The 15516-nt window shown below is 43.5% G+C and overlaps 1 protein-coding gene across 1 annotated transcript; it reads right to left on the bottom strand.

The window, feature by feature from the left end:
* Positions 1–11070: 11070 nt before the first annotated feature.
* LRRN1 (leucine rich repeat neuronal 1) lies at positions 11071–14163 on the bottom strand. The gene has a single exon (XM_009882855.1). The coding sequence runs from the start codon at positions 13935–13937 to the stop codon at positions 11787–11789; it is 2151 nt and encodes a 716-aa protein (XP_009881157.1). The 5' UTR covers positions 13938–14163; the 3' UTR covers positions 11071–11786.
* Between the last annotated feature and the right edge of the window lie 1353 nt (positions 14164–15516).

The raw sequence follows: 15516 nt of genomic DNA, 5'->3' as shown, positions 1-15516 counted from the left end.
AAGCGTTGCCCACACAGCCACATGTCTCTTGCCCGGCAGCCTGAGCCACCCACTGCGGATCACTGCTGCGGGACCTGGAGAGAGGGAGGGAAGAAGACCCTGAAGTGGTGGTCACACCCCCTGGTGTTTCATACCAGAGGTGTAAGAGGGAAGAAGAGGGCACACCAGAGCCTGCTTCGGGGTTTCAAGCACAAAGGAGCAGTGATCCATCACTTCACATCCACGAGGACAGGGATAAAGCCCATTGTCTAAAGCGCTTAAACAAAAGCCCAGTCATTTTTCCATGTCACTGTGACTCTTTCCTATATTTAATCAATCTGGAAATTGTCACTAACTTTTCATAAGAGGATGTGACTTTGCTCCCTAATAGCAGCTTGACTCCTCTCGTCACCCACGCTGAGCCTGTTTGCGTTGTGCGCTCGGAAGACTCTGTTTCTACTAACTGGAGAGGGAGTTGTCATTATGAGACAGCTGTGGGTCTTCACCGGCAAAACTTCAGATCATTAATGCTACAAGCTCATGCCCCCCATCTATCAATCAGTTAGCTTTTCGAATGAAATGATAAGAAACCTGTTTAGCTGACTGTAGTTGGAGTAAATCAGGGACATGTATGCACCTGTAGAAGACAGAGAGGATGGAGGCTGTCCAGACTTCATCTTCTGGATGAATTGTTGAGGATTTATTTGGCCTTTTATTTCTTGACAGCTATTGCTTTCATTCATGGCAGAGGTTAGAACAATCACACAGAACTACTTGAAAAATATTAAGATTAATGATTTTATGTGTAAACTGTTCTTCCCCACTGAAGACATTAAGGGATAAGAAAATGAAGAAGCCCTTCTCTTTGAGGAAATGAGACCTCAGAGGTCTTGCCTGTCTCTCTTCGAAAGAGAAATGGAGATGGTTTGCAGAAGAACGGAGGGTCTGCATCAGCTTGTGCTGTGAGAATTGTAAAGGGTCGTGGTATAGGAGCTTCAGAAGGACAGGAAGCTCGCGTGCCTCCCTCTGGGGTCGTGGAAAAGTACGTGCAGCAGAAGAAAGTAAAGAAAAGCTTTGGCTTCAAAGCGTTGGAGAATATTAAGACTCTTCAGAGGAGGAGACCTGAAATATTATTAACCCTTTAGGACCATTTATTCAGTGATAGTTTGCTGATAGTTTCTATGCAGACTTCAATATATGGATAACAAACCTTGATCTTAGATACTAGAGTAGTGTTGTTTTGCATATGATTTGAATTATTAAATAACTTTTTGATGATTTGCTGTAGGCAAAATAGCCAAAGTATGTATTTTATCTGTGATGACCATTTGACCTGTGCTATTAGGCTTATGTTTGCTTACTGGATAAATGTGAGTGTAGAATCAAGTGAAACGTTTGCGAAGCTGCTCTGTTCTCAGTGTGTCGGAGGAGAAAAAGGCTCCTCGCCTTTATGGACGTAGGGTCATGTTCTTTATGCCGCGTAAGCAGAGTGTTTGTCTTGCTGCGGATCTTTAATAGAGACATGGTACCAGTCCTTTTTACCCCAGCAGCGCGAGGAAGGACAGAAGTAGAATGATGTGCTGTCTTTTACAGGGAATCAGAGTCAATGTGCGGTAGCTGTCCAGTAGTCTAAATATATTTTGATCAAACAAAGGGAAGGCGGCAATGAATGGAATTAGAGAATGATATAAAAGTCTTGTTCACACAACCTTTGTCTAAGACTTATATTCAGAATGATTTTAGAGATTTTCTTTGCTCAGAGTATGAATTTTTATTGTATTTACATTAACAAAAAAGGCTATCGGCATGAGTGAAGTAAGGATAACGTTTTCATTTAGCTTTTTGTTCCTACTTGCTAGCCAAAGATCAGCTCAGGCCTTGGCAGGACAAAAATAGGCAGTGGTTCATCCCAGGAAAAATAGAATAAAGTTTTTTTTAAATTTTGAAAAGGGAAGAAAGAAACAGGAGAACAGAATAGGAAAGGATTAGAAAGAAATAATGTGCACTTGTACGTGGTCTGTAATGTCTTTTTTTGTTACATTTTCTGCTGCATTTTTTCCTAGTCTCTGTCTATCAAGGCAGTCTCCTGTATAAATTCTCAAAGGCGGTTCAAGAAGGCTGTGGAAAAGGACTATTACCTATAGAAGTAGTACAGTTCTCATTGACTTTAAGAAGATAAAGATCTGAGACCTTGTGTGAGCTCAGCTCATACAATTACGTGAAGGAGAATGAATCACTGGGGAAAGCAAACTAACTGAAAACTCTTGTGAGATGAGATTTTCAAATTGTTCCAGAGGAAATTATGTGTCGAGACTCCATTAAAATATAACTGAAGCTGCAGCGTAACTCTCCCGGTCTTTTTGGATAAACTTAGTTCAGAAAAAGTTCATTGTGGTTGATAACCTTGAACGTTCATAGTTCCACTATCAGCTTCAGCCTTGACAAGAAAGAACTTGGAAGCCACGGAAACCACTTCTCTAACATTAGTCCCATGCGATGTGTGACAGCAAAACTTCACACTAGGGGAGGATAGGGAGCGGTGCAATAACTGCTAACGACATCATTTTCCATAAAACCAATTTTAATCTGCTGTTTAGGGACTTGCAAATGGCCTTAAATAGCTCTTGCCATTGAAGAAGCTCATTGGAAGTGCTGCTCAGCAACGCACTTAAACATCTGCACCTTCATTTAATTGTTCTCCAAGATATGTTTAGGTCAATCTTGAAAAGTTGCTGTGTCTAATGTTTCTGCTCCCCTTTCAGCGGTGGAGGAGGAGCAGGGGGAGGAACAGCTGTGTACTCTGCCGGGCTTCGCTCTCAGACTCAGCCGTGTTCAGTAATTGTACAAACACGAGGCTGCGCAGATGCTCGTGCTGTGGGTTTCCTCCTTTCTTCTGTTTTGATCAGTGGAATATTAGGCGATGGTTTAGTCTGCAGTTGTATAGGTTGTGACACAGTCTCCTAGAACGTAGTACTGGGGTTCAACTCTGCTACAAAAACTGGTAGAAGTTTGTTAACTGGTGGTATCAGTCAAACCAGTGAGATGGTATTGTCACTAACAAATGTATTGATACCTTTTTCTACAAAGCAATGTCAAAAGAACCAGGGTTTTTTTTTTTCAGCAAAGGAGAGAGAAGCAGTAAAAATGATTATGATCTGCTGTATGTATGTAATCCATTCTGGGGAGATAGAAACAGGTGAGGCAGCGGGGAAGTAGAGATGGACCCCCACTTGCTTTTTGCCGTTCTGCCAGTGACTACATGGTGGAAGACATCTCTGTTTCCACTTCCACACTTTTCTGCTTATTTCCATCAGAATGGAGTCTTGCCTACGCACGCAGAGGTACCCTCATCAATCCTAAAGGGCTTTTTAAAGCAGTTGCAACCCAATGTTACATGTGTCCCTCACAAACGGCTATGATGTACCAGGGTTTTGCTGCAGATACTCTTCTGGGTTAGGACCGGCTCCTTGACCAGAAGTTCATTCTTCCCTCAACAAACCTACTGGGAATATCTACAGTATCTTTCTAGAAACTGGGGAAGATTTCTTCGAGAGGCATTTTCTTCCTAGAAATCAGGAGCATTTTGTTATTCCATTTATGGAACGTGAAATGTTATGTCCACATTTTGTGACCTTAATCTTCAGCTTGCTAGCTTATTACTGGTGGTGCAGGAGCTGCATCCTTCTGGCTAGCTCATCAGCAGGATAATGTTAGCAGTATTCCCATCCCACCCTCGTTTAAACAAGAGAAATATTTCTGTTATTACGGACCATCCTAGAGAGAGAGTGCCTGGCGTACGGGAGGGAGGACAGAGAAGGGGAGACCATGAGTGGTGGTCTGAGGAGACTTGGATGGAAAGCAGTGGGCTGGGTGAGGAGACTGGACCTGGCCGCTGGTGGACTGTGACTTGCAGCGTTCTGGGAGGAGAGCAGGAAGGGCTCAGAAGGGACAGGAGTGGACTGTGGCCAGGGTGGGAGGGTATGTAAAAGCGGTCCCTAAAGCATACTGGTCAAGTCCAGACCCTAGCATTGCTGCAGGCTGCTGCTCTTCTGCCGCTTTCGTTGGTGAAACCTGCTGACCAGCGCCCGGTCTCTCTTCAGTGCTTGTCTGTGCATGTTGTATATACACTACACAGTACACAAAAAATCAAACAAAAAAGGAGAATTACTAAATCATCAAGGTTGCACTGGAGGGGAATGCTAGTGGCAGTCTGTGCAAGCATTGTTTCTCTCCCATTTGCTAATGCACGCATGTGGATGTGATCATCCCATTACAGCACCGCATCACAGCTTTTTCAGATGGGTTTGTTCCCAGTAGACCTGCCTGAGGGATAAATCAAGTCTGCATGGAGCAGGGGGCTGCCCTCGGCTCGGCCGGGCCTCTGCTTTATGTCTCAAAGCTGAACGATGCGCAGGGCGTGAGGCTGGAGAGCATGGGACAAGGGTCTTTTCAAGTTTCGGGCGGGTGAATGCTGCTCTCTGGACACGAATCCCGGTCTCCCACCAACAACAGCTCCTCCGGGATGTGAGGCAAGTCAGAAAAACTAGGTCTTTATTTATGAACAATATGAATTACATCCTCCTCATCGCCTACGTAGAGGTTTCATGGCAGCTGCATTCGAACATAAAATACTCTGGAAAGCTCAGGGTCCAGAGAAATTAAATTAGGCACCCAAACCTCTTGGCCTTAATCTGCTTATAGAGTTCTCCTTTTCCTGCAGTAATATTTTGAAGCTGAATTCAGTTGCGTGTTTGCAGTGTTTTAATAGCGTACACCGAAGAGCCCCAGCCCCCCGAGGGATGGTTGGCTGCAAATGAGGCACTGGAGAGCTCTGCGGAGCAGCGGGGAAAGGAAAAAAAAAATATATAAAATTGAGCAGTTGACTCTTGAAGTGAACTGGAGTTCCCCAGCGCGGGGAGGGAGCGCTTGTCCTCTGGCAAACGTCAGCCAAGGGCTGTGCCAGCGCACGGATGCAGCAGGTACAGCCAGGTCTGCTGAGGGCCGAGGGGATGCCTCTCCCAGGATGGACGGGAGCAGAGCCCCCGCTGCCACACCGCACGTGTCGGACGCGGAGAGAGATGCTGTTAGCAGCGGGGCTGCACCCGGCCCTGCTCATAGGGGCCTGTCTGGCTGTATTAGCGTGCGCCTGATCAAATTGAGAGGAAATTGGGTAATTCTTCTGGTTTTGTGACACGACAACAAAGGCGAAGGCTGAGGACGTTCACGTTGCTCGTTTCGGAGCGGGGTCCCGTTCCTCCCGTGGGAACGCTCGGAGTTGAGGCACTGCTTTGCATGGCTGCTTCATTTTAAGCCACTGTTATGTTTAGCAGTTACCAGAGCATTTGACATCTGGGGACAGCACGGGTCTCTAAGAGCCACCCCAACAAAACCTGCTGTACCTTTTGACAGAAATAGGTGACGACGTATTTATTTTTTAGCAAAAGGGCAACATACATCCCTAATCTGTTCCTGGCTACGGAGCGTGACTTCCAGAGGTGCGCGGCACGGCAGCCCCAGTGTGGAGCTATGTGAGTGACGTGTTGCTATTTAAACCGAAAATATGTGGATTGGGGTGGTTTCTCCCTAATCTCGCTGGGCGCATTCGTGGCAGGCTGCGGCAGCTGCCCGCGCAGCTTCTGTGTTCTCCGCGTCTGCTTTGATTTGCAGTGAAAGACAAACATGTGATTGAGTACAGGATGTAGAATCCTTTTTTTTTTTTTTTTATTGTTGTACAGAACTCTTCAAATGGAATGTGAAGGCTAAAAGGGTAATTTCATACCTGAAACCAAAACAATTTAGTTATGGGCAATTCCTCTTGTTCATGTTTTAGAGCAATGGATTTGTAAAGGACCTGCATTATTGGGCTGCACACCGTCCTTAAACACGCTGCGGAGTCTTTCAGGTTGTTCGCATTAAATGATCGTGTTCAAAACTGAAAGTAGTCAATACTCCACTGATCTTTCCTCTTTGTTCTGCACCCTGATCTTTTCTGATACATTAATTCTTGCTTGGAATCAAGTCCAGCAGAATAGGCTGCAGTAGGCAAACTATCGTTTAAAAAAGTCTGCCAAGAACTTTTACTCCCAATTGTGAGCAGAAACCTGGAACTGCAGTTTTTAAAGATGTAGACCTTGATTTAGATCACTGCAAATCAGTAACTCCACTGAGGACGACAGGATTTAAATTCCACCCACCCTCCCCATAACTGAGATCAAAATTATGGTTTCAAGTGATTTTTGAAAAAAATCCATGTTATGAAATTTCACAGAAAATGTTTCACAGCCGCTCAGAATTTAAGGAAAGTTAATACTTCCAGATGCACTCGAGAAAAATCTCATTTACCTGATTTTGCACCTAACGTACCGCTGAAGTTAATGAGATGTAAGCTCTTAAGTCATTTAGTTGCTTTTGAAAATTTTACTTAATGATCACTTCCAGCTTTTCCAAGGTATTTATTTTCATGTATCTCAAAAACTGTTGTTACGACTCTTTTATTAGGATGCAGCATTCCTTTGGTCTACTTGACATAAAAATACAATAGTACAAATGTTATGGTAAATGTCCTTTGCCTTACTAGAAAGAAAAATTAGTCTTTTCTTGCTCTCATACCAGTAGAAAACATAACAGAGGGTCATAATGTGCTCACGAATAAGGGCGGATAGGGAACTGGAGCAGAGAGATGGGAAGACCTTTCAGGGTTTTGCTAAGTGGAAGGGAAAGTTGTGCAGTACGTGGGGAGGTGGGAGGGGAGCGCTGCCACACCGCCTGCCGCCGTCCCCTCCGCGACTCCTACTGACACCCAACAGCCGTTGAGGGCTCCAGACGGAGCCGACGGAAAGAAAAACAGGGTGAGAATTAGGTGAAGGGAAAAGGGTTGGCGGGGAAACCAGGTAGCCGCAACGTTAAGTACAAATTAAAAGTGTTTTAGTGTAATCTCTTGAGATCTCGCGATGACCGCGGCTGTGGAGGGTTTGCCCTTGAGCGGCAGAAGGGCACGGGGCAGGATGAGAGCGGGGAAAGGCTGAATACAGAGCTAATGTACCACAGGGGGGGGATAAAAGTTCTCAAATGTAAAAAAATTGCAATAATTGGAAAGAGCAGAAAAGGAGAAGATTGAAAGGTTGACCGTTCAGGGGAAACACAAAGCATTCACTTCTGTATGACACTGCAAAGAAATGTTATCTGGGGGTTTTGGTAGCGGTAGTATTTTTTTTGGCAGGGCTACAGTGCCGGTATTTTAACAAGGGCTATGCGTGATGGCGTTTGATATCTCCAGCTCAGGCACTCTGGGTTTTCCTGAAGAAAGAAGTTCAATGGTACCGCGTTCGCCTTGCCCTTCGGTCTTGGGGTTTCCGTAGCTGTGGGCGCTGGGGCTGCGGCGGTTGTGCTGTCGGCACGGTGAGCATGAGAAGGCAAATTCCAGCGGCAGCAGAAATTCATGGCGTTCATGTCGCTGGCGGGTCATGGAGCAGGATAGCGGTGTAACAGCCAGCTGCTCCTAGTGTGGTGGGTGGATTGGGAAACAGCTCCTCCGACACCGGTCCCATACGCCCGTGTGCTTTTCTACCACGACTCGCCCACTGGCACGTGTCCATGGCGATGCTTTGCGGGATGGTGCGATGATTTGGAAGAGATGCCCCAAGTGAATCGTCCTGTTCCCTCACAGGGTGCGTTGGCTGTGGTGGAGATCTTGCAGAAGTAGCCCCCAGCTGCTTATCCCACTTATTTTTAGGAACTTCATTGCAGTGGGTTGTCCTCAGCCTTGTTTTCAAGGTTGCCAGCAGAAAGCAAAAGGAGTCGCCTGTTTTGAACTCAGAAAGATGCTCCTCTATCACTTACGTCCCAGCTTGTCGGTGGCATTAGGGCAAGTTTATGCACTTCTTGCTGGGTCTCAGAGTGGCTGACCTATTTCCAGTTTTAACCCATTGATGAAACCAGTGGTCCAAACCTATTTCCAGTTTTAACCCATCTATGAAACCAGTGGTCCAAACTCTTGGACTTTTCCCTTCCTAACCTTCTTTTAGTAACTAAACGAGTCCATATTCATGAGGCAGGGCTGGAGGGCAGATCGTAACTATGAAAGTATCAGTGTAGTGCGCTTGATTCCAAGACCGTGTCCAGTTTAAGTCTCGGCTCATGGGGGAAAATATCCTCTCTCAATCCAAGAGGATCTTACGATTTAGGTGAGGAAATGAAAAGTGGATTTAGGTGGAATACTGCATACCGCACTTGAGTGAGCTATCTGCTCTTCAGGGGACTGAAATATTTTATTATTGGGCAACCAAGTGGAAGTAACACTGCAGAAGGTTAGTTGGGTATGAAATATCTACTCTTACACAGCATTTCTAAACTGTTAGCCAAATGAAAGATAACAATGTCTTTTCCCATGCTGTTTTTAAAGTGGCCGGTCTCAATCGCTGCTTCTGCGCAAACTGGGGGTGGTTTCTTGTCTTCAGCGAATAGTAGATGCAAATACATTTTGAAGGCAATTAGGCAGAGTATTTTTATTTTTTGCTCACAATAAACTGCAAGCACAGAATTGCTAGCACAAGGTTGAAGGTTATTTACTGAGATTATATGCCACATGTGATTAATCTCTTACGCGCTTTTTTTCTCTTATTAGCAAAATTTAAATTTCCAGGGGATCTATACAGAATTCTAAGGGGTCAAATTACAAGGCTGAAAATATTTAGCACTGCTGGCTGTGTGTGCAGAATACAGCGCATTAACTAGGTGCTTCTTGCTGCTCAGCTGCTCGCAGGTGACCTGCATCTCCCTCCCACAGCCCCAGCACCATCAGCCACCCGAAATACTGCAGTCAGCACATCCCGGAGAAGCGGATGGCTGTCACGAGGCCATTTTCTCCTGCTGTTCTTCAACAGCATTGCTCTAAAAAGATAACAAATGGCATAAAACTGCCAAATAGGTCTGCAGGCAACAAAAGGTCTGTTATCTCCCCAGTGGAAAGGACCACGATAAACATTCCTGTACCCCCCAGCTGCTGTTGGCGATTGCTGATCGGGCTGCTGAGTGCTGCTTCGTCCTGCTCCGTGGCCGCGAGTCCCTGCCACCTTCCCTCTTGCCAGTCGTTCCGTGTCTGAAGCTGCCCAAACTGCAGAAGATCGCCAGGTGAAAACAAATCCGGCCACACGCACGCAAAGTTCTCGGTGTGTTTCGTCTCCACCAGCAGGGACTGGTCGAGAGGAGCGTGTCCAGGCCAGCAGGTCTCAAAGGTGTGCGTGATGGAGGATGGGAGCTGGGGACGGGGAGGAGGAAGAGCAGGACCGCTGGGTTTTGCGTGGTAATTGTTAGTATTTATGGTACAGCTGTCCAAGTGCTGCTGGAAGCTGAGGAGGTGATGGAGAAAGGGGTTTGCTCTGCACCGTCTGACACCTGTTCAGTTAATTTTCTAAAGACAATTTTATGATGTCATGCGAGTTGGAGGCTGTAATTTTGCTGTCAACCTTGTCCTCACTGTGTCCTTTTGTCTGGAAAAAGTAGAGTGAATCTTCACTGCAAGAGAGATCTCAGTTTTCACTCATCATGTCTGCTATAATAATAGAGGCAGTTTTAAGGTTAGAATAGCGTATAGACAAGATGATAATTATTGCTCTGAAGCTCTTCTGGAGAAGGCGGCGAGAGGAAATTTTCCATTAACATTAAAAACAAATACAGGAGAAGGTGACAAATAGAAGCTTCCACCACGCTACTTCTCCATGATCAAAAGATGCGTGCCTAATCCCAACATCTAACTGTCACATGATTAAAAAGGTATGGGATCTCATGAACATATAAAAGATTGTGTAAAGCAGCGTAAGTAGTTGATTTAAATGCATAATTAATAGCTTCGCTCAGCTTTACGTTGAAATGCGAGATCAACAAGGCATGTATCCAAGAGATGTGCTGAAGTTTTTGCACCGAAGCAGCTAATTTATTGGTGAAACTGTGCTGATCACTTTTTCACTTTTAGACAGTTGGCTGAAGGGGAAAAAGAAGTTTGAAGCCATCTGTAAATTTGGGGCTTTGTGTCTTTGATGTATTTGAGAAGCTAGTGAGTTAAAAAACTTCCAACAACCCCAAAACCCAGGCACATCCATTATTTTAACAATTAACTTTTACTTACCAAGAACATATTTGGTATGTAAAAACATTTAAAAAGTTGCACATTGATAGTGGTCATAAAGTGTAGAAAAGGCTGTGCTTGCTAATTAGGGACCCGGACTTCGCCAGAACCCCCCCGCCTGTGCCTCCTGCGCGGTCCCTGCGGAGAGCTTCCGTGGATTCAGAAAAGACACGGCACAAAGCTTCTGTAGGTTCAACTGTAAATTATGCGTTTATATTATACCCAGTGCACACATAGAAACACCACTGCTCTCGGAGGTTTTGCACTTTTACCATATTAATTCAGCAAAATGCTTAGAGTACCGGTTAATTTTAAGCCTGTAAAAAATACAGTTCAGTATTGGACCCAAACATATTACTTTCCTGTTAGTTTTAGCTATCTTAATTTCTGCTTTTGAAGGAACATCAATCCAGTTCACTTTTTTTTTTTTTCAAGTATATGCCAGAATTCAACTGTTTTATTTCAGTTTGGTAGCACTGAGTTGGTTTTTTTGTCCTAACTGATCGTAATGACAGCTAAATGTCAGCTTCATTTATATCTTAGCTCAGAATATAAACAGAGAAGTATACAAAAAGGAAAATGTTTTGTTACACACTCTATGAATTATTTTTGCTGTGTACCTTTATGCCAAACAGTTTTGATTCTGCATGTGACTTACAGTCCAAAAGCCATACTGAGACATTTTTCTGATTAAATTATTTTCAATATTTTGCATCTAGTGCAGAAAAAACACTGCTATTAAAATAAATGCATACAAAAAAAAAAAAAGAGAGAAACTTTGTTGAAACGTAATTCCATCGAGGAAAAAACCACAATATTTTTATATAACATTTTGGATATATTTTATGTGAAAACATGATCACCAGTCAAACTAGTGACATCTAAACCCAATACATTATTGTGACTTCTAAAATAAAAAATCAGAACAAAACTAAATTTATTGTAGCTCTGCCTTCATTAAACACCATGTGTTGGTGATTTAAACACAACAAAACTCTAGTATTCTTCAAAAGTGTCTACTAAATATAATAAAAAGAATAAGAGAACAATTAACATTTAGTCTGTTACATTAAAAAATTGGATGTACATATTTCTATTGCCTGTTAGCTTTCCCTAAGCCTTTTCAACTACTACAAAAAGAAAAAGAAAACAAGAAAACTCATTGTTCAAAGTCAAAAACATTCAAATCAGTTGATACAACATTACAGTACAGTCAACTAACGTCATTCAAGGTCTCCCTTTCTCAGCGCACGAGTCCTCAGACCGGTGTTACCAACCCGGTGCAATGCAGTCTCAAAACTGTGTGTTAGCCTTGCGAGACACTGTACTCTACCGATGGCTTCAGAAGAAGGGGGTTGTGCTACTTCCGAGTCGCGGGGGAACCCCAGCCCCTCATTCGTTTTGTTCAGCACTGTAGTTAGAATGGCATTAAGTTTAGCACAATAACTAAAAAAAAAAGGGAAAAGAAAAAAAAAGAAGGAGTTGGAAGCTAGGTGAAGCTGCCATTTGTGTCAAACAATTGCGATACGCTATACTAAAAAATTCTGAAATATCCACCTGTCCTCACCGCTCTGCCACAAACTAGCAAAGTCAAAAATACAAAAGTCTTCAACTTCTCATTTTTGCAGAATAAAGCAAAAAAGTCTTTGTGCTCCTTACTACCAGAAGCAAAATATCCTCTGAGTTACCACATGTAATAGCTTCTGGATGTGTCGACTTGGGTCGGCTTGGTCTCTGCAGAACCATCCTTGTCTTTTTCACTGTCACCTTCCCAGAGATTAATAAGTGGAGGGTAGAGCTCATTCAGTGGGATTGAAGAGGTCTTTTGCATATATTTTTTCAATGAGTGGTGGTAGTTTTTTCTCTTAAATCTTTTTGCAATGTAAACAGAAATGGAGGCGAGGCTAATGACGGCAAACATGGATCCCATTACTGCTGCGAGGGCCGTGCTGGTTTCTTGGTCTGAAATATCTAGCGCAAAAGCCGCATTTTTTGTCGTAACGTTAACGCAGGACTTCTGTGTTTGCTGATGGATGTTTGACACGGTTAGACACACTTCGTAGTCTGTAGATGGCTGTAAATGCGTGAGGTTATACTCATGTACGTCAACCGGGACCCTGGCAGTGTATGTAATGTGGGGGTTGTCAATCTTCATAGTGGCCGACGACCATTTTAGATTGGAAGTCATGACGTTGGAATTAACTTTCCAAGAAACTAAGATTGAATGGGATTCGGCTTGCTTAACGTAGATTTTCAGAACCTGAGTACCATCCAAAAGCGTTCCATTCACCCGGATAGTAGCGACCCTCGTGTCAGCCCCTTCTATGTTTTGAGCGACGCAGGTGTATCTCCCGGAGTCTTCAACCTGGATGTTAGAGATTTCCAAGGTGCCTTCGCTACTCAGCTTGTATTTGTCCGAGAGACTTTCGACAGTTACCTTATTGCCGAGAGGAGTGACCCAGTAAATTTCTGGCTCAGGTTCTGCCATGGCTCGACAATCTAAAAAGACTGTCATGCCGATGTCCAAGTTTAAGTGGTTTGGAAAGGTCTCATGAGAGATCATTGGAAGACATTGTTCGTTTGAATCCTGGATTAACACTTCCTTCACCTGCTGTCCTCTGTATTCCGGAGGCATAGCGCAAAACATGGATAGGGGTTCCATGAAACGGATGTTGGTTTTGTTTGAGTTGATCCAGTGAATGACACAGTCGCACCTGAGTGGGTTACTGTGGATGCTGATCTCACGCAGGTTTGGAAGGGATTCCACCGTCTTTTGGTAGACCGCATTCAAGGCATTGTTGTTCAGCATCAAGCTCTCCAGGGCAGGAACGTTGCGAAATGCCAAACGATGGATGTAAGACAGCTTTGGATTGTTGGTGGCTTCAAGCTTTGTAAGTTCAGGCAGGTTGTCCAGTGCATACCTATCAACAGAAACGAGTTCTCCCATATTATTGATTCCAAGCTCTTTCAATCTGAGCATGTTTTTAAAATCACCTTCTTGAATTTTATGAATCGGATTTTTGTTGAGATCCAGGAATTTTAAATTTGGAACTTTCTCAAGTGCAAGCTGAGGAACTTTTACCAATTTGTTGTCATAGAAGGAAAGGCTTTCAAGACTATCCAAGCCTACCAAGGCATTGCCAGGAATGTCTGTGAGATACATACCTGCCAAAACTAGACTCCTTAAATTTGAGAGTGGTTTGAAATTCATATCTAGTATTCCAATCACTGGGTTTTCTCCAATCATGAGAATCTCTAAGTTAGGAGTAGAATCAAACCAACGGCTGTCGATAACCTTTAATTTGTTGGAGTTGAGATGTAATCTCAGAAGATTCTTCAGGCCAGAGAACGCATTTGCAGAAATGCTGCTGATCTGGTTGTGATTTATATACAGCTCCTGAAGATTGCAAAGGTCTTGCAAGCAGTAGTCAGTCATCTCCGTTATCTGGTTTTCCTCCAGGTGCAAAGTGGTAAGCTGAGTGAGATTTGAGAGCCCCACGTCTTTGATACTTGTGAAGTTATTTTGTGAAAAATCCAATTCTGTTAAATTAAACAGCTGTTGGAGTTCATCTGTGGTCTTTGCAATGTTGTTGCTTTGTAACAGCAGGACTTGAGTGTCACTGGAAAGATTGCTGGGGATTTTTGTTAATCGAAGGTCATTGCAGTCAACTGTTGTGGCTTCCCTGTACGTTGACTGTGGTGTAAACCATGGCCTGATTTCACATACACAAAGCTGCGGACATTCGTTGCTCTGTATGGAAGACTCAGTTAATGAATTCGTTAACACTTCTAGCACCAACTGGCAAACAGTTAACACAACTCTAAGCTTCGCCATGCTGGTCAGCCAGTGAGCTCAGCTCCCCAGCCCCTTAAAATAACAACCGATCGAGAGGGTAGTTTGTTATCAGGCAGAAAATGGAAAGCTTAAAGTTTAAGGTGAAAGGCTTGGACATCCAGAAGGTGAAAGATGATTTTCTGAGTTTAGAGAAGACAAGAAATGGTCTGAAGACCCTCAGCTGCTCCTCTGTCTTCCAGAATCTTCTGCAAATCAGTGTCTGAAGAGGTTCCTGAAAGCAGATTAGGGTATATGTTATGCTCATCTCACATACAGTTCATATATTATTTAATTTTCTCATCCTTTATAGAAAAATATATGAAAACAATCATTATTTTAACATTCACCTCTCTTAGGAAAACCCTGATCTGGTACCGTTAACTTATGTCGGGTTTGGAACTCTCTTCTGCTTGGGATTTACGTGAGGAAACTCCGATAGTTCCCAAGTGAGTGACTGTAATGACGTATGCAGTCATCTGAAAACAAAACTTTTGGATACCTTTCAGTTTTACTCTGCGATGTTTGTGTGAATGGCTTGAGAAGCGCTAAAGATCGAGGGGACGCGTGGGAGTGCGGTGAGGTCTCAGTGTTGAGAGCGACATCCCGATGGGAGCCGTGGTGCCAGGGCTGTCCCCGAGGCTGGGACTGCAGGTGTGTGGAATTAAGGCCCAGGAAGATGTTGGTTTATAAGTTTCAAGCTAAATGCATATAAACTTTGCCAAAATTCATCCAAGTTAATCAAATTGGTTCCAGAAAACAGCTTAGATATAATCCAGCTAAGCACCAAACAATACAGTAAATTTGATTAAATGAATGTACTGTCCTTATTTTAGCTGTTCGTACTACGTTGTGCATCATATGTGAATCATTTAGCAAAATTCCCAATGACTGTGTAAATCACACAATTTATCTTTTTAGCCTGAAGTTATTCGTGCGAGAGTATGTTTAAATTAACCCAACAGTGTCCCGTGTACCTCAGAAAATCTGTTGTGCCGTGGGTCTTTAAACAGGTTTTCAAGGAAAATCTAAGCTCAGTAAAATCTGGCTCGTTCTCACTTTACTGTTACCTGCAAACTTATCGATTACCGCTGCTGAAAAAAGCATGGACACAGATTTGAGGGTTTGTGCATGTGTTTGCGTGTCAGTGTTGGATAAAGCACAGCTTTAAGAAAGCTGTGCTTTAGAAATAAATAATAATAAAGCACAGATAAAGCACAGCTTTCCGGGACGGCGCGGGGAGGGCTGAACAGGTTCGTGCCTGTGTGCGAAAAGCTCCGAACGACATACAGAGCAGACGCCCGCCAGACCTGAATTAGGAATTAAAGAGCAGACCTCATGGAATTGGAGGTGACACTGTAAATCTCAGGCTCTAATGACTGCCGTTGAGACCTCTCAAACAAAAGCTTTGCCTTTTTATGTAACTAAAATAATCAAGTTGTGCTACATCAGAACCGATAAACTGTAATAGCGGAAAGCAGGAAATGGCATCTTTTTCAATTGGAACGTAGTGAAGCCTCAAGCTAGTCAAAGCCCACAAAAGATATTACTATATAAAATAATAAAACTAAATACAGCTTTA

Source organism: Charadrius vociferus, unplaced genomic scaffold (assembly GCF_000708025.1).
Source record: "Charadrius vociferus isolate BGI_N301 unplaced genomic scaffold, ASM70802v2 scaffold433, whole genome shotgun sequence".
NCBI classification, from domain to species: domain Eukaryota; kingdom Metazoa; phylum Chordata; class Aves; order Charadriiformes; family Charadriidae; genus Charadrius; species Charadrius vociferus.
This window is presented reverse-complemented; position numbering and strand designations above follow the sequence as displayed.

What these genes read in the sequence shown, in the direction of transcription:
- LRRN1 (XM_009882855.1), bottom strand. Translation starts at nt 13,937, where the DNA reads ATGGCGAAGCTTAGAGTTGTGTTAACTGTTTGCCAGTTGGTGCTAGAA.